Source organism: Aulonocara stuartgranti (assembly GCF_965226115.1).
Source record: "Aulonocara stuartgranti genome assembly, chromosome: 14".
NCBI classification, from domain to species: domain Eukaryota; kingdom Metazoa; phylum Chordata; class Actinopteri; order Cichliformes; family Cichlidae; genus Aulonocara; species Aulonocara stuartgranti.
Window position 1 is genome coordinate 34,617,969 of NC_138950.1, and position 18,366 is coordinate 34,636,334.

The 18,366-nt window shown below is 41.4% G+C and overlaps 1 protein-coding gene across 6 annotated transcripts in view; it reads left to right on the forward strand.

Annotated features, from left to right (window-relative positions):
• Positions 1-676: 676 nt before the first annotated feature.
• Positions 677-18,366, forward strand: part of ecel1 (endothelin converting enzyme-like 1) — a 55,413-nt gene continuing 37,723 nt past the window's right edge. Inside the window, exons 1-7 of one of the 6 annotated variants that reach the window (XM_082502261.1) lie at positions 677-1,098; positions 8,936-9,170; positions 9,269-10,141; positions 11,086-11,154; positions 11,642-11,752; positions 11,900-11,992; positions 13,071-13,195. In XM_082502261.1, coding sequence (XP_082358387.1) covers positions 9,284-10,141; positions 11,086-11,154; positions 11,642-11,752; positions 11,900-11,992; positions 13,071-13,195 — 1,256 coding nt within the window. In that variant the 5' untranslated portion in view covers positions 677-1,098; positions 8,936-9,170; positions 9,269-9,283. The other 5 variants (XM_082502257.1, XM_082502256.1, XM_082502258.1 and 2 more) reach the window with 5 other exon arrangements.

Consider the following 18,366-nt stretch of genomic DNA (forward strand, 5'->3'; position numbering starts at 1 on the left):
ATATATTGAGAATTTTCTCCTGGGTTAATAAGTCAGGGACAAAATAATGAAATTAGGGTTCCAATCTCCAAAATCAACCATAAACCAGTGCTCCTCCCTTCCTCTCGCTGAACAATCACTGCAAGTGAACCGGACACTCAGTTACTCAGCTGATTTACATTATAATATTAGTGGAGCTTTTGGTTTGATTACTTTGGTTAGTGTGACTTTGAGGCCACGTGGAGATGAATGTTTCTGTAGCTCATGGTTTTAGTGGTTGTTTAGACCACAAGATTTATTCAAATAGACTTGGAGGCTCCGCTCAGCCTGATGGTATCAATCAGTGGAATAGGCTCCCTCATTTGGGAATGAGCTGATGTTCCCTCTCTGGGCTGGTAGAATCGGCGATTTTAATTGAAAACTCCTTCAACGCTGTGTGAGGGAAAGTTGAAAAGCGATTAATATTACAGCAAAGTGAACGGGAGGTCTGATGTTGTTTTGAGCAGGTTTCAGGTTATTTTAATGTGCGTGGAACTGCGCGCTACTGCATGAGTCAGCAGTGGCTGCTTTTTCTAATGAAATGAGAATTTTGTGACGCTCACTGAGTCTCAAAAGTCCATCTTCTTACATAAGAGATCAGAATTAACGGTAATTACTGAGCCAGTATATTAAGTTAAAGCATTTGCACCAGCATGAAAATGTACCGAGTGTGCTTCTGGTTTTATAATCACTCACCGGAGTAGTGATTATTTAAAAGTAGCGCCAATTAGAGAAAATGTTAAGTGGACTAAAGGAGGAACATCTGTTTGTGCCTAAGTGTTGATGTGTGTGTCTGTGTGGACCTTTTCTCGTTAATGGACCCCCTCCTCTTTCTCTTCTCTCTCTCCTCTCTCTCCTCTCTCTCTTTCCTCCATACATCGGAGGCTGTGAGCTGCAGCGGCAGCAGAACGCGGTGCGGATCCCGGTGTGTGCCGATGTCCGGAGGAGGAGTTGGGGGGGGGAGTCGGATAATCTAGCCAGATCCTTCAGAGGAGTGGATCTCTTCCCTTCACACACACACATGCAGTAGCGTGTTTTTTTTTTACACTCCCAGCAGGGATTTTAATTGACTCACCACAGGTAAGATCTTTTCTTGCACAAGTTTCCATCAGTCTGCGGATATCCACACCTCTAATGAGCGTTCTGAAACTGCTCCTCCCTCAAAGAGCCAGCCAGGGCGCACCGTATGTGTATGTGACGGCAGGCTGGGACCAGGGGGCTGGGTGGTTCTTATGATTCCAAATCTGATCATTTTGTGTGTTTTCTGAATTACGGAGAGCGAGGATAGGGCGGGAAAGTGCCACAGATTGACTTGGGAATCACGTCCAAGTAAGACACCCTTTCAGTGAGAAGTCTGCGCTTTCGCCATGCACGTGTGCTCCTAGTTCGCGGTGTGTCTGTGCGAACGTGGCCAGAAGTTTTGGTGGGCAAAAGTAAAAAGAGAGAAATTGATGCGCGAGATGCTGCGCGTGGAAGAGACTTTAATTGGCTGCTGACTGAGTGCGTTATTTTCCGGTCGAACGACGTGCGCTGGTCCGACAGGTCCGCGTGCCTCGCTGGCTCTAAATGCTGCCCGTATTTCCGGCTGAAATTAACAACGTGCACAAACTTACTAAGGAATAAACTTGGGAATAAATGACATGTGTATGCGTTCTCCTCGCGCACTCACAGCAGTTCATTCTGTGTCTTTACGCACTTTTTACTCACTTTTCGCAACGCCAGAAAGTTTTATTTGAATTAGCGCCTCTGTGCCAACAGCCACCCTGCAGACAGAGGTCTATACATGAGAGAAACTGCTCTGCTCTGGTCAGAATTTTCCATCTAAAATCATAAAAAACATTTTAAAAAAATCGTTTTTCTATAATGAAAATCTGGCACCATGAAGCACGATTTAATTTATTTGTTTATTTATTGTAGTTTAATTCTTTAAAAATATTGGTTCTTGGTTCTTTTCAGCGAAATCCACCAAAACTGCCTAACTAATAAAATAAAGCAGATCAAATAAATGTTTGCCTAGATCAAATTAAAACTGTAATAATCCTGATGTTTGAACTGTAGTTTGGCACAGTGCTGGAAAAGGAGAGCTTGGGGACTCATTAAAGATAATAGAGTTACAGTATGTGAGCACTTCATTCCTGCCAATGTGTATGTGAGAGAGAGAGAGAGAGAGAGCAGGGGGTGGGGTGGGGGCTACTTAATTTTTCTTCAGGATGACTCAAACTCATCTGTTTTAATAATAAAATAAGAATAAGGAGCCCAGTGTGTTCCTTAAAAAAAAAAGTTCTCCAGTAAGTCTGATGTGGGACATTTACTCCGTATACACAACACACATAGTTTTTAAAAGCAGCACAAAGGAGGCTTTGCTTGGGTACATGTCTAAGTCCCGTTACACTGCAGGACCCTTGAGCTGTGTGTCCAAATCTGTAGCCCATACAAACGCACCGCAGCACTATACCCTTGCCTCTGGCGACCGGCGATAAGGCTGGCTTCCACGCTGAACCTTCAGAGCACCGTGAAGCTTTTGGGGCAGGCTCTGTGACCACTTTGATTAAGGGATAATAAGTCCATTTATAGAATGCTTTCAGGTGACGTAACTTTCCCGAGCAGAGATAAAAGTGGCGGGGAGAGGAGAGGGTGCCGCTAAGCTGTTATTTCTGGGCAACACTAAATATCCTCACAAACTACAGTGAAGGTGCGGCAGGAAGTTTGTTCTGTGTCAATTTGTATTAATATGAAGGCAAGGTGGGTAAAAAGCAGCATCCGGAGTATGGTTTAGTTTTGTGGAAGACAAGTATCTCAAAATCCTGTGCCAAAAAAAAGTTTTCAGCTAGGAAATGAATATGAGGGTGTAGCTCTTTATGTATTTGTCGGTGGGGTCACTATTTTGCTGCCATTTGTTAATGGGTGAATGCATAACACTGGCAGAGCCGGTATTTATGGTTTTAATCTTGATGGTCTTCCTAGCAATCGTTTAAGCAACTTCGCAGCTCTGATGCCAGCCGATGTTTGCCCCAGGTGACATTCCATCTCGCTAGCAGCAAATCTGTCTGCCTCCTTGGACCACGGGGAACACTTTAGATCTGTTGATGTGTTAGTACAGCTCACGCTGATACACAATGAGCATTTGATATGCTCGTTTTAGGAAATGAGGAGTAAATAAATCTACACCAGTAAAATTGCCTGTCCACATTACTGAAATCAGTTAACTCACACCAGTAACTCCACATTCCAAGCCCAGTAGTACTTTGATCCATCTACAGTGGTGTGAACCTGACCCTGATATGATTGGAAGCCTCTGCTTATTGATTATGCATTGAGCTCCTCTCAAGGATTTATTATTAGCGGTGAGAAAAGCAATGGGAAGGTCCATGCAACCTTCTGAGTCTGCAGTTTGCTTAAAGGACAACTTCATAACTTTAAAATTGGCTCCGTGGTCCTGACAGTTCACCCATGAGGGCATTCACGGAACCGCAGTTTTATATGTAAACCCTAGCACCTATACAAAAGCAGTTTTCTGTGCACACATCACTGAAGCATCTTTCTTACCAGCAAAACCTGGAATCAGAAACGGATCCACCTAAGCGCCGGGATATACTCAGTCAGAGTTAGTTTGTACAGCATGTTGCCTGGACACAGTGGAAATCAAATGTGTTCACAGCTGGCTCAAATCACCCTCAAAAAGAAGGAATAGACACTTAAAACAGACCTATTATGCTCGATTTAAACACCATGGTTTTATTCATGGTTTTATTCCTGGACTGTTAGAATTGCAAGATTCTGTCCTTTCTTATAAAAGACGTGCTTTTTTTTTTTTTTTTGGCCTTTTTTGGCCCCTCAGTTCCCAGTCAGTTACAGTAGGTCGCTGCCCCACCCTTAGCCTCAAAAAGGGATTTCTTCATCCCCACCACTGCAAAGTGCATGCTTCTAGAGGACAACAAGATAGTTGATGTGCTCTCTTTAATGTATCGTCTTTACTTTATATTATGAAGTGCCTTGGGACGAATGCTGTTACCTAAATGGAACTAGATTGAATTAAAGTTCAGATTAATCTTCAGCAATTTCATACTGGGCCTTGGTACATCCCCACAGTTCATCTACTCTCTGAAACACGCCATTTCTCAGACTGCTGGTTTACTTGTGGTTCCTAAGATATTTAAAAGTAGAATGGGAGGCTGTGATTTGCTGTGATTTGGCTCTTTACAAAAACTGAATTGAATTGAATTTTATCCCCTCTATCTTGAAGCTAAGAGTTGGAAGGAAGGTGGGTGTGACTTCTGTGCTCGTAGTTAGAGCTGTGTGCCTTAGATGGCCATATTAAGAAAAACCTCTCTCTGTGATGTCATAAAGGTCCAAGTGAAGAAAAAACTGTCTGAAATGAGTGTTTTATAGAAAGTTGTAGAAATAGCTGTTTGGCAAATTTTGAAAACTAGAACTATAGTAGTTCTGACAGAATAAGCGTGTGTTAGCTTAATGTCCCCTTAAGTAAGATCCCAGTACTAGAAATGGTACCAGATCACTCTTAGAGAACCACAGCTATCAGAAAACAAAAGGCTATATTTTCCTTATAAGATTTAAGGGAAATATTTGACCAGTGACATGGTGCTATGCATCTGCATGGGTGTGCTTTTGTTACATGGATGGAAAGTGTGTGAGTGAGGAAAAAGAAAGGGTGTGTGTGTGTGTGTGTGTGTGTGTGTGTGTCTGCTGCTGTGTTAGTATACCTCTCAGATATTAGGCCCTGTCATGTTCGATAAATAGCCATTTATCACACATGCCTTTCTCTGCGATGGTACCCGCAAGATCCAATCCATTAGCCATAAGCTGGATGTCCACTCAGTGTGTGATGGTGTGTGTGCACATGTGAGTGTGTGTGTCATAATTTATTATAACGCATAAGGAATTGTGACACAAAGAAGATGTGTATGTGTGTTCGTGTCTGTAGCTGAAAGAGAGAAGGGGAGAACTTGCAGGAGGAGATTGTGTGGTATATAATTTTAACAATAATTTGATTTTATTTACATTATAATAAATTATGTGCATGAAGTGCAAGAGGGTAATAGTGATCAGTTACAGTTTTATAGATCCAGCATGTTTATGGTGTGCGTGTGTGTGTGTGACAAAGCAGAAGGTTGATGGATGATAAGTTACATTGATAGTGACACTGCACAGAGACACACAATACTTGGCTTTCACTTTCACCCTGTTTTTTCTCCTCTTTCAGCTCACTCTAGTTTGTTCACATCTCTGTGCACTGCACTAACCACCTGCCAGCTTTGCGCTGCACTAGAAAGGCTGAGAGGTTGATGATATCCCCTCCAGCCCCCAGACAAGCTTTAGGGGTCATCTTTACCTTAGTAATATTTTCTGGAAATATTAGATTCAATTTCACTGTTATGCAGATGACACACAGCTCTATTTCTCTTCCCACTTCTGCTCACCCATCCACATCCATTTCTGAACATTTAAATGCAAGTAAAGTTTGGTTTACACACAATTTTCTTAAACTTAATGGTAATAAAACTGAACACCAATTTTGCACCGTCTAAGTCTTATAACTTTTTTAAATGTCTATTGATACCTCTGTTGTCATACCTTCCCCTCGGGTTAAGAGTTTGGGTATCATCCTTGACAGTAGTCTTTCCATCACGGCACATAAACAATATCACCTGGTCTGCCTACCTTCATCTTCACAATAATAACCCCTTTGTTCCTCACTTATTCTCCACAGCCATACCTGTCAATGCTCTTGTCACATCTCATCCTGGTTACTGTAATTCTCTTCTCCACAGTCTTTCTCATGAATCTCTCCATAAACTGCAGTTGGTTCAGAATTCAGCTGCCCACATTATATCCCGAACCAGAGTCACTGAACACATAACGTCTGTTCTTAAACAGCTCCATTGGCTTCCAGTTCACCTACACATTAACTTCAAGATCCTCCTTCTCACTTTCAAAGCCCTTCATAACCTTACTCCTCTATACTTATCTGATCTTGCTAATACTTACTCTCTAGCACACTCTGGTCCTCTTCAGCTTCTCTTTTGTCTGTTCCTTCTGCTGCATCTGACTGCCATGAGACTTAGAGCCTTTAGTTGCTCTGCCCCAAGATTTGAAACACACTTCTTCCAGATCTCCAAACCATAAACTGCCTCTATTTTTAAATCTCATCTCAGAACCTGTTCAGACTTGCATAGCCTTCATTGTAGCATGGCCTTTGTTACTGTGATCAGTTTTTTTTTTTTTTAATAATTTTGCTTTGTGATTTTATTTATTTGGTTATTATAATTGTATATATGGCTTTAAATGCTGTATGTATACAAGTTTACCTTGAGATGTTTGAAAGGCACGTACACATGAAATGAATCCTAATTATTAAATTGTTAGAAAACCAAAACATTTATGATTTTAAAAAATGTAAAAAAAACATTTATTTACCATCATGCACGTCAGACCAGCCACCAACCTTACATACAAGCTTTCAGAGTCAGGCTGTGCTGCAGGTAAAGCAGTTATAAAATAGGAAGTGTTCACAGCCACACTCAAAGGCAAAAGAAAAACGCTGTCAATCATAACGAGAGATATCATTGGGCGAATGACGCGCAACAACTCTGCTTCATTTTTCACAGCTTTTCAGCATCAATGTGAAGTGGATGTACACTTGTGCAAAAATTGTTAGACAGAAAAATGTTGGACAGGAGGATATTCACCTATTGAACATTTCTGATAAAGTACAATGTCCAATGTCGACTTTAGACCATCCCAGTAAACATTTTTCAAAACAATGTGTAAAACCAATCACAGGCTTTTGTCGTCACCAGTCAGTAGACAGAGGAGTGTAGCCAGATATTTTCCTCATGAGTTGGTACAGAAAAACAATGCTAAAAGAGAGTACTGGACAAAAGTTCCAAAATATGACTCCAAATAAATTAACCCTTAACTCTGGACACTGTGGACACTATGACCACATGTAAGGCTTTGTTTAGTCTTTGCTTTCCATTTTGCTATTTGGTGCTTGCTCCGATATCTTGCTGCTTCCTGCTACTGTCCCAAAGCATGAATCATACCTTTATTTAGAGTTATCCTGAATGCAGGCATAATCAGAAGTTAAGAGTAGATACCCTTCCAATAAAGATGGCTGTATTTGTTCAAACATGCAATTACTGAGACCGAAAGTCCACATCTCTGCAGTGATAGACAATAATGTTATCCCTGCACCGCGCATGCACACTTTCTACAGTATTGGGTTTATTTTAGGCTGCCCTTTTCCCACTAAAACTCAACATTTGAACCAACTCATCATCCATCTGCCACAGAATGGGGAAAGCTATACACCTGTTTACCTATAAAGTCTTCTTTAGTTTATTTAAAAAATTTTGTCCTTCTTCCTTTTCTTGCTTTTTCTTTTCTTCTTGTCTACATACAGCATTCTTATAAGGAGAGCTGTTTAAAGTAATCAGTGCTGAAGTTTGCTATCCTCAGTGGAGATAACAGGGATCAATATTTACAGATAGCGTTCACAGCTTTCAGCAGGTCCATTGTGCCTAGCCACTAAAAAACAACCTCTGTCTCACTCTCACTCTCTCTCACACACACACACACACACACACAGACTTGGGCACGCTTACAAGCTCCGATTGGGACACCATCCAAAAAACAATCAGTCAGTGTATCTTTCTAAAGACCGGTGATATAACTTAAAGGCTACATGTAGAACATAGCCAAAAGTGAAAAAGAATACATTTTAATGTGTTACAGAAATGCATGTTAAGAGCTTTATGAGTGTTTGTGTTAAAATTCAAATGCAGCTGCTCATCGTGTGAGAACTTGGTGTTCTTTTAAGTTCTCTGCAAAGGGTCTACTTTTTTTTCATAAACAGGAAGGCAGATTCAACACAAACATATATGATATCTGAAGTGACATTAAGAAAGAAAAAGACCTTAAAAGAAAATACCCTTCACTTTTACTTAGAATGACAAGAAACACTGGTCCACTCTTTGCTGGCGTATTAGCTCGGTCCACAGCAAGTCAGCTTGGCATGTGTGTGTGTCATCAGGTGATCAACTGTCCTTCTGCAGTAATAAATGTTTTGTGTCAAACTGGACTGACTCACCTATCTTTGTCCATCTGATGCTTAAATCTTTGTTCCAAGTCTTCTCCATTGATGTGTCACAAGTCGGTGGGGGGACATAGTTTCCCTGTGCGTTTACCATCACCAATCAATTCAACAACTTCAGCTGAAAAACCGACAGAGACAAAGTGGGGGAAAGTGTTGCGAAGCAGATGCTGTTTCTGTCATTCTCTGCTTTTGTACTTATAGATTCAATTTTCCGTTTTTCTGTCACCTTGTGTTTTACATTAACAAACAGGGAGTTGGCAGGCGTGTAAGTAAAAAAGTGACATGGAAACTGCATTTCTGCAGCTATATTAAGGAGGAAGGCATTTCCAATTCAGTTTTACTTCTTCAAAATGATCAGAAACATTGGTCTGCTCTTGGCAGGTGTATTATGATGGTCCACTCATATACGTTCGGCAAAACAGAGGTAATACATTTTATCTACCCATCTGCAATATAGTAAAATTTTACATCAATTCGGACTGAGATGGGCTACGTTATGGTGATTGCCACACCTATCTTTGCCCAGCTGATGCTCAAGTCTTTGCTCTCACTCGCCATTGATCTGTCCAAAGCCATAATTCAGTTTGGGAGGGGGGGCATCGTCTCCTTGTGGGTTGACTATCACCAATCAATCCAACAGCTTTACCTGACAAACAGACGGAGACAAAGTGGGGGGAAATGTGGCAAAACAGATGCTGTTTTGTCATCCTGTGCGGCTGTTATCATGGATTCAATTTCCCATCTTTCTGTCGACTTACAGCCCTGCTCTGTCTCATTTCTTTTTTATTTTTTTATCGACAGGTGACCTGTAACTGGTTGGAGAGAGAGAGAGAGAGAGCGGGGAGAGGAAAACAAATGGAAAGGGAGCAGAGGGGAGGAGAATGAGCAAGAGAGAGCGGGACCCGAGAGATTCCTTGTTAACAATGGAAGTCTCTTGCTCTGCTGGCTTTTGATTTAAAAAGAATAAAGGGGACTTTTCCTAAAGAAGGCCAACAGGATTATTTTGACATCAGTTGAGTGTTTTGCCCCATACAAGGTATTTATGCTTCTGCCTCGGTAGGAGCGGTCATAAAAGTACTCTGAACACAAAAATAACTCCAATTCCATCCCTTCCTCTTTCTCTTTGTTGACTAGAAACTCTACTTTAAGATGGAGAAGACGTACTCACTAACAGCCCACTATGATGAGTTCCAGGAAATTAAATATGGCGGTCGCTACAGCAGTGATATCCTCAGTAATGGTATGACTCTTCATTTGGGGGGCAGCTTGGACCGTCACATGGGACGAAGTCGGGGAGGGACCTGGTCAGGTGGTCGAAACAAAGATCCAGGGAGCACCGGCAACAGTGGGGGCCTCCCTCGATGGAGCCGGAGGGAAATCTGCCTCCTCTCTGCACTGGTCTTTGCTGCAGGCATGTGTGTCATCCTGGGAAGCATGCTGGCACTCAAGTACATTTCACTGGACGTCCACCAGGACATGCAGTGCCGTCAGGACTGCCAGCGGAAACGCTCCCTCCTGCGGGCTGCTCGTTTTGTTCAGGCCAATATCGACCCAACCATCCAGCCATGCCAGGATTTCTATTCCTTCGCCTGTGGTGGTTGGCTGAGGCGCCATGGCATCCCAGAGGACAAGCTCAGCTACGGCATCATTACTGCCATAGGAGAACATAATGAGGAGAAACTACAGCGCCTTCTGCTGGAGCCAATTCGGAGGCGTGGGCCCAACTCAGCAGAGCGTAAAGTCAAGGAGTTCTATCGATCTTGCATCAACATCCAGGAGATTGACAAGCTGGGGTCTGACCCCATGATGGAGGTAATAGACAGCTGTGGAGGGTGGGACCTGGTGGGGGCTCCCCCTGGTGCTGCAGGGTGGGAAAGGGAGGGTGCACCACAGAGACCGGACTTTAATGAGCTGCTCTATAGGACGCAGGGAGAGTACAGCACTGCTGTCTTCTTCTCCCTCACCGTCAATGTGGATGACAAAAACTCCTCAAGGAATGCTATCAGGGTGAGAACTTATGAGAAAACTCAGTCCATTTGAAAATGCTTGTTGTGTGAGTTTTTAATGGTATTAAAAAAATGTGGGGTTTTTTCCAAATACAGTGCAACAATGGCACAAAAGGTCCAATGGAAGTCTAAATTAGAGCTGAACTTGCCTCTTTACAGACATATTATTATCATTAGTGCTGTCGAAACTGGCCAAAGTCATATTAAATTATTTATTTATTAAAAAAAAAACTCTCATGGAATAAAACAATTTAATATTACATTATGTACACATGAGGGCAAACTAATAGAGCCAGGGATTAAACTACTCTCTTTCTCACCAATGGTGTGTTTTAAGGTAGCTGGATCTCGGCCCACAGCAAACAGCTGTTTCTACTTTGGCGCCCAGTATGGGGTAGATAGAACAGAAATCCAGTTTTACCTGTCAGACAGAGAGCCTCCAGCAGTGCTGCTTTTTTCTTTTCTTTTCTTTGGTTAATAATATTTTTTTTAGTATAATTTATAATTTTCACTTTCAAATGTCTAATTCTTTATTCTATTTGAAGTTTTTGGAAGCCCCTATTTTGACCCAGGATTCATGCATAGGTCACATGTTTAGATTTTAGTCAGAAGACTATAAGTGTGTGGAGAGTTTTGTTTAGTTTTTTTAAAACCAAAACTTCTGGATAGGATTTTCACAAAACCCAGTAATATTAGATGTCAAACATCTGCAGTTTAATAAAAGATGAATTACTCTGTGTGAATTATTCATTAAATGTTATAAATGATTAATGTTTAGCATACAGTGTGGAGAATAGTTTGTAAATGTTACCATTTTTTCAGAGTATCAAATATTAATCAACCCTTTGAATATGTACCAGTGGGGTGCTTAGTAAAACATATGACTACATGGCAGATAAAAACTCTCCTGAGCTTTTGACTGTATGTGTGCATATGTTGGTGCAGATTGATCAGGAAGGGCTCACACTGCCTGAAAGAAGTCTCTATCTGGGCCAGGATGAAGATAGTACAAAGGTGAGCTTTCTCCCTCTATTACCACCCACCAGTATCCCTCCACTTTTCCTCCTCCATTCCTTCTCCCTTCCTCTCATTACTTCCCTGATTCTTCTTCCTTTCACTGGCCTAAATTTCATCATCATTTCATCCCACCTCCTGTTTGACCCCAACCATTGCCTGCCTTCTCGCTTCTCTCTTCTCTCCTTCCTACATCATCTTTTTCTTTTGCTTTCTTTTCCACTTCTCTTTGCCACCCTCCCTTCCTCTTTCCCCTCTTTCCCCCATCTTCTCTCCCTCAGTCCTTTCCTCCTTCTCTCCTCCTCCCATCTGCCCTATTGACTCTTCATTCGCTCTTCTTCATCCATCCACCTGTTTTCCTCTGTCACCCACTGTGGTGTTGTTGTGCTGTCCACTTTGCCACATGTCACCGCCGTCTCCGGACATTATTTACGATGTCTCAGCAGCACCTCCTGTCTATTAGCGCTGATATCACTCTGCTTCTCAGATCCTGACGGCATACAAGGGTCTGATGGAGCGCTTGCTGAGCATGCTGGGAGCTCACAACGCCACACAGAAGTCCACGGAGATTATACAGCTGGAGACCCGTCTGGCCAATGTAAGCTGATTGTGTGTGTGTGTGTGTGTGTGTGTGTGTATGTGTGTGTGTGTGCGTGTGTGTGTGTGTGTGCGTGTGTGCGTGTATGTGTTTCTTTTTTCACATGAGTGTGTGCGCAGTGCTGAGTAAAATTTCCTCTCTTTCCAGATCACTGTGTCAGAATATGACGACCAAAGAAAGGACATCAGCACCATGTATAACCGCATCACCCTTAGACAGCTGCAGCGTATTGCTCCCAGCGTGAGTAGTGCACGTGCATGTACAACCAGAACACATACATATACATATATATATGTAGATATATATATATATGTAGATATATATATGTAGATATATATATGTAGATATATATATGTAGATATATATGTATATATATGTAGATAGATAGATAGAGAGAGATATCTATGGCCTTCAGATTCTCTCAAGAACAGTGCATAGAGAACTTCATGGAATGTGGTTCCATAACTATGGATTAAGAAAAGGATGTCACTCAAGTTTATATGTGTATGAATGCAGACAATCGAATACTTTTCATAGGTATAGTTTAGCAGTTAGCCATTATAAAGTAGTCAAGTGGCCTCTTTTCAATTTGTTTGGTTTGGACATGGTCAGTAATTCCCCAAAACAACACTTAAATTTATTAACAATGTTTCACCATGTTTGAAACATTAGTCAGTGTTTAAAGCACTTGGTTGGAGCAATACTTTATTGCTGTACTTTTACTGTACATTCATGATGGATGCTTGATCGCATTTGACAGTTATACTTCATTTGAAAGAAACTGTTTACAGATAGAGAAGCATTTTCATCTTAGCTTCACTACCTGCACCAGAAGGCCCAGATTCCCTTTGAAATTCCACCTTGTTTGCTTGGTACTGCTCAGTCTGGAGCTTGCTGAACTGGGCGTCAGTTTGGTCAGCTTGGAAATGTTCAGTAACCACCAAAATACATTTCATTGCAATGTTGACCCTGTGCTAACTTGCATATGACAAATAAAACTGAAAACTGAAAACAGTCACCAAGCAACTTCTTTTCTTCTTTTTGCCTAAACCTAAATATTTACCATTAACCATTTACCTACAGCATATATCCAGTTACCAGTATAGGTTCTAAGAATAGGAACAAATTATTTAGATGGTTGTTTAGGTTGACTGGACTGAGTTGCTGATACAGGCCTACTTTGATTTTGAATAGCAATAGTCCCGTAGATCATACTATGTATTTATGCATAGTATAATCCATTTATCCAATTTTTTGTCTCTTAAAAGGTTAAACTGTATGATTACATACAATCTAAACCACCCTCTTGTTATTGCAGCTTCATTGGAAACGTTTGCTGGACAGAATTTTCCATGACAACTTTTCAGAAGATGAAGAGATCGTGGTGCTCGCCACCGATTACATGCAGAAAGTCTCTGAAATCATCAAGACCACTTCGAAGAGGTAAAGAAATCAGAGGCATTGGTGCAGGGTGAAGGTTGAGCGTGTGGAGCAGGTAGAGAAAGATGAAGGTGCTGAAATGTATGGAAAATCAATGAGATTAGACGCATGCATTTTAGAAGTGGTACTTTGAGAGTATGAGTAAGCGTTTTAGTTTGAGGTAGTTCTAAGTGTGTGTGTATATGTGTGTGTGTGTGTGCGTGTGTGTATCTGTGTGTGGGTTGCCTTTATTTGAGTGTTGTCACTATAGTTTGGGCTACAATGCAGTGTCACAAGGTGTATGGATTGGTTTTTGAGTGCTGCTGTGCATGTATTTGTGTACACATTAGTGTGTGTGTGTGTGTGTGTGTGTGTGTGTGTGTGTGTGTGTGTGTGTGTGTGTGTGTGTGTGGAGAGTCACTGTTGAGTGAACTTCCAGTTCTACTGCAGCTGATTATTATTGATCTACCCCCACACCTTTCTACCTCCTGCAGTCTCAGACAGACGCAGACGCACATGGATGGACACAAACACACATAAGCACACACACACACACATATATATATATATATACAGAAACACACACTCTTTCCTTTCCCTTCTTCTTCCTGACAGACTCCAGGGGAGGCCTTAGAGGGCTGCTGTACGTCAGGATGTGTGTTACAGCCACTGACAGCTCGCCAATAGTCTCTGTGCTCTACACAAATACACAACAGCTCCCAGCCCTCATGCACAGCTGAATGGCTGGATGACTGGCGGGTGGATTACTTGCTTGTCATTTATGTCTGATACAGGATGCATGTCTGTCTGTCCAGCAACATAAATGTCTGAGTAAGTGGCAACGTAACTTACTCAGACATTTTGGTAATTTAATGACTCACCACTTCATGAAGTTGCGAGGACATTCAGTGCTGCTCCTTTATTACCACTGTTCACTGTTTCAGATTTACAAACTTTGTGACATTGTATTGTGAAACCTTTGATTGATTTTGTGCAAGTCATGGGCTTCACGCTGGTGTAATATTGATCAGTCTCACACAAGATTTGTAATCAATTGAAAAGTCAGACTGTAACATGTCTACTTTATTAGAGGTCATGGAGTGACATTGAAATAGTAACAAAAGTCAGCATTTCCACAGGGGTTGTGTTGGTCACAATGTCATATTGTCATATTGTCATACTATTCATGAAGCTCACAGATCATAATGTGCAATATTGACACTATGGTGGAAATGACTGATTGCTTTTGTTTTCTCAATTACGTCCCACTCAGTGTAGGTTTATTACCCAATTAATAGATTTTCTTTGCTTGTTAATCGGAATGAGAACAATACAATTCAGCATGAGTGTTTTTCAAAGTGAAGACCAAATTTCCTACAAGCCACACTTTGAATATCTGAGTAATTCCTCTGAATAACAGAGAGCTTGATCTAGTTGACTGTCCAGCTTTACGTAGATCTGAATTTCTCTGTCACACAAAGCTTTTTAGTTCTAGTCTGTATTAAGGCTCATTTGCTAACGATTGTGTGATTTGTCATTAAAAAAAAGAAATGCTGAAATAACTGACTGTGGTACAGTTTCAACCCACCCAGCTTTGTTACCTTCAACAGAAAACTTTTGCCCCCTGGAAGAATTTATAACAGATCTTAGGATATATTACATAAAAAATTCAACACAAAGTGCAACTCTACAAACAAGTAATTAGCTATCTGACATCCTGCAGCTTGGTATAATTATTAAAGTTTGCAATTACAAATCAGAATTGGTATGTATAAGGGGAATTAACCAATGCAAATTTGTCAGAATGTTATATGATGTTATAATGCCTAAAAGAACTGCTAGTGTTAGTATAGTTACTGAATAATAGTTATTCTTCAGTGACTTCAGCTCTTTAAGTGTTTTTAAACAGCAATATATACCAATCACTCATTTTACTGTAATCTGAAAAAATCACATTTTAATATTCAGACTGTACAGAACATTCTGGACACACCCGGCTGAAGGTACAGATGAAGCGCAGATGTTTGACAGATGGCAACTGCCTACATTAAACAGACTGAAAGGAAAGCCTGAGTTTCACTGTGAGCTTTGTATCACTCAGCACTGGTGATTTTTCAGTGGGCTAAAGCAGTCAGTTAGACGAGTGATGAAACATTTCTCCCACTGAAAACGTGACATCCAGATGAACAGAATCAACTTCCTGGGATTTCCTTACTTGGATGATTGAGCACGTATCAAGACATTTTGCTTCACTTTGGCAAGGACTGCCTAAAGCTGGTACATGAGTATGAGCATACGGCATGTAAGACGGCAGACTATAGCTACCACCTGAGATCCAGTCTCAGATGCAGACAGTGTGGGATTGCTCCTAAAAGTCTACACTGAGATCATCTGTCAAGGGCCACCAAGCTAACAAAGTCCTCCAGAAGGCACAGAGTCAGCTGCTAAATGAGCAGGTGAGACTAACTAATTTCTCCATTGATCAGGTGATGTGTTCAATTGAAAGAGGAACAGATCCATCAAAGACTTATATTACTCTTCAACAGGTGCTCAAATTTACCAGGAAGGGTCATTTAGCACAGAAGGAAAAGTGTAAGACCGGGCAGGATCTAGCTGTTGGGCACCAGAAACATCAGCATAGAGTAGAGAGTTTCCTTAACAACAAGCCACAGGGGTAGTGGACAAGTGGGTGAAGAATTTGTCTGACAGCAACTCACTCAGGTAGAGAAAGACATTATTCCTAAGGGGTCGAACTTTGCTCAATTGTAGAGGCAAATATGCTAGTAGAACTGATCACAGCCACAGAATCAAATATAACAAATAACAACACTGTAGATGCAGATACGAATGTTAAAGTAGAGCGATGGCGACAACTGCAACTGTGGATGAAAGCTTTAGCCTGTCCCAGTTATACAAAGCCTCCAGTGTCCAATATCAGCATCAAGAAGGCACTCACATCACACCAAAACATGGGTGCGCCATGGGTTCCCCAGTATCACACATTGTGGTTAACAGTATATGGAGACAGTGGGGAAAAGGCTCTGTTACCCCACCGAGTGATCGGTTCAGGTATGTTGATGGCACCTGGGTAACAATCAAATCTATGGATTGGGTGTACCACAATTCAAGGTTCACATTAACTTATGAGCAAACACATCAAGTTCACCACAGAAGATATGAAAAATGACAGGCTAGCATTCTTGGACTGTGAAATTTCCATCGGTAATGGGGGACAAACTCAACCTGTAAGATAATGCATTGCATAAACATCAGTATTTACCGTTTAACTCTCACCATCCACTGGAACACAACTGTGTGTCATCAGGACACAAACACCATCCCCACAGACACAGCAGCCATATTAAAAAAGGCCCTGAATTCATGTAGCTAATCCAGCTAAACATTTATCAAAGCTGCGAAGGCACCTAAAGTATGCTCCAGGCAACCCAGAAGAGAATAAGGACAATTGCTGTCTAGGCAAAAACCACTGGTGATCCCTTATGTGTCAGGTGTACAGCTGAGACACTTTTTTTTTTTTAAAACACTGCATCTCGGTGGCTTTCAAACCCCAAAACACACTGCGCCAAAATTTGGTCCACCTCAAGGATCGAGTCCCCTGGGACAAACAGAGTTGCCTGGAGGATGGCCGTGAATTATACATCAGGGAACCCATACAACCTCTGGGAGCTACAGAAGAGCTACCACAGTGGGCTGGGACTCTGTGGTCTATTTAAACCTCCAGGCCAGTGGCCACTTGTTTAATAATGAGCATGTGCACATCCTGGAGGGGAAGGAACACTGGTTTAAATGAGGAGTCAAGGAGGCCATTTATGTGAAAATAGAATGACCATTCCTGAATCGAAGAAGATCTTACACCATGTTACATTGCTGTGATTGCAGCCATTCCCTAACTCTGTGAGAACAATACTTATGCCCATGGATGGTCGTGACAATTTACATATTAATGATCATGAAGCTGAGCTCACAGCTAATCGTATCCATTATGCAACTGCACCATTTATGAGGCTGGGGAAACCTGCAGCCAGCTGAGGCTGAGTGATGAAATGTTTAACATACCGAAAGCACTACGTCCTGATGAACAGAATCAACTTTCTGGGGTCAGTGTGCTAATGTTTTCCTGTTTTTCACAGCAAAATACAACCATCATTTAAACAAAAATGCAAGTTTGTTTTATTTTGGGGACTTCTTCAATGTAACAGCTACAGAAGAAATCTTCTGATAAGTGATTATCACAGAAGAATTTTACTCAATTCCTAAAGAGTATTTTGGGATCTCCCACTGCATCCAGACATTAGTGTTCTGACATGCACCTAGGTCGGGTGATTTCTAGACAAATACAAACACCATGATGTATTTTTTGCTAGACTGTGCTGCAAAAGCGTAGTGTAGCTTGAGGTAAGACACAGAGTAGAAAAGATGAATGATTGCTGGGCATTTTTTAAATGCTTTTACTTAAGTTATTGCTGGCTTTTAATTCCCTTTTCATCCATTTTAAAGGATTTAAATAAAGGTGATTGTTCACTTTTGTGTTATCCCTGCTTACTTTCATTAGCTTCTACGAATGACAGGATGTGTTGCTGTGATTTAGTCCAAGTGCCATCAGTGAAAGCATCTCCTCCATATCACATTTTGTCAATTCATCTGTTTTTGCTCCACTTTTTAAACAGGTTCTTTCCTATTATTTCACAAAGTCTTCTCTTTGTGAAATAATCACAAGACTGTAAGCTTTATATCTTTAAGGGATTCCTAACCCTTACCATTACCATTGCCACCATCACATCCATTAGCACCACCAATTCATGTCTCTTCGGGTTGCAGACTCCAGGTTTGATGCTCTGTCTCTTCCCTTGTTGTTTACCAATCTTCTCTTGTAGTGGTACGTCCATCTATCCCCCCGATGGCTTTAGTAACAGATTCTGCACAATGTTTCAATCATCCTCTCCTTCTGTCTTTTGTTCTCTCCACCAGTGACTATCTGACAGCCTGTGTTTTCTCTCTTTTATCACTCATGCACGCAGTCAGCTATAACAATCGGCAGATATAGGCTTTAGTGTGGAGCTGCACACCTTATACTCAATACATGCAGTATTTATCCCGGTAAACCTGCCTGCAGTTCATCCTCTGCTTGTTAAACTGACTGGTGTTTGGGAACACTGTGTGTAAAGGGACCCATT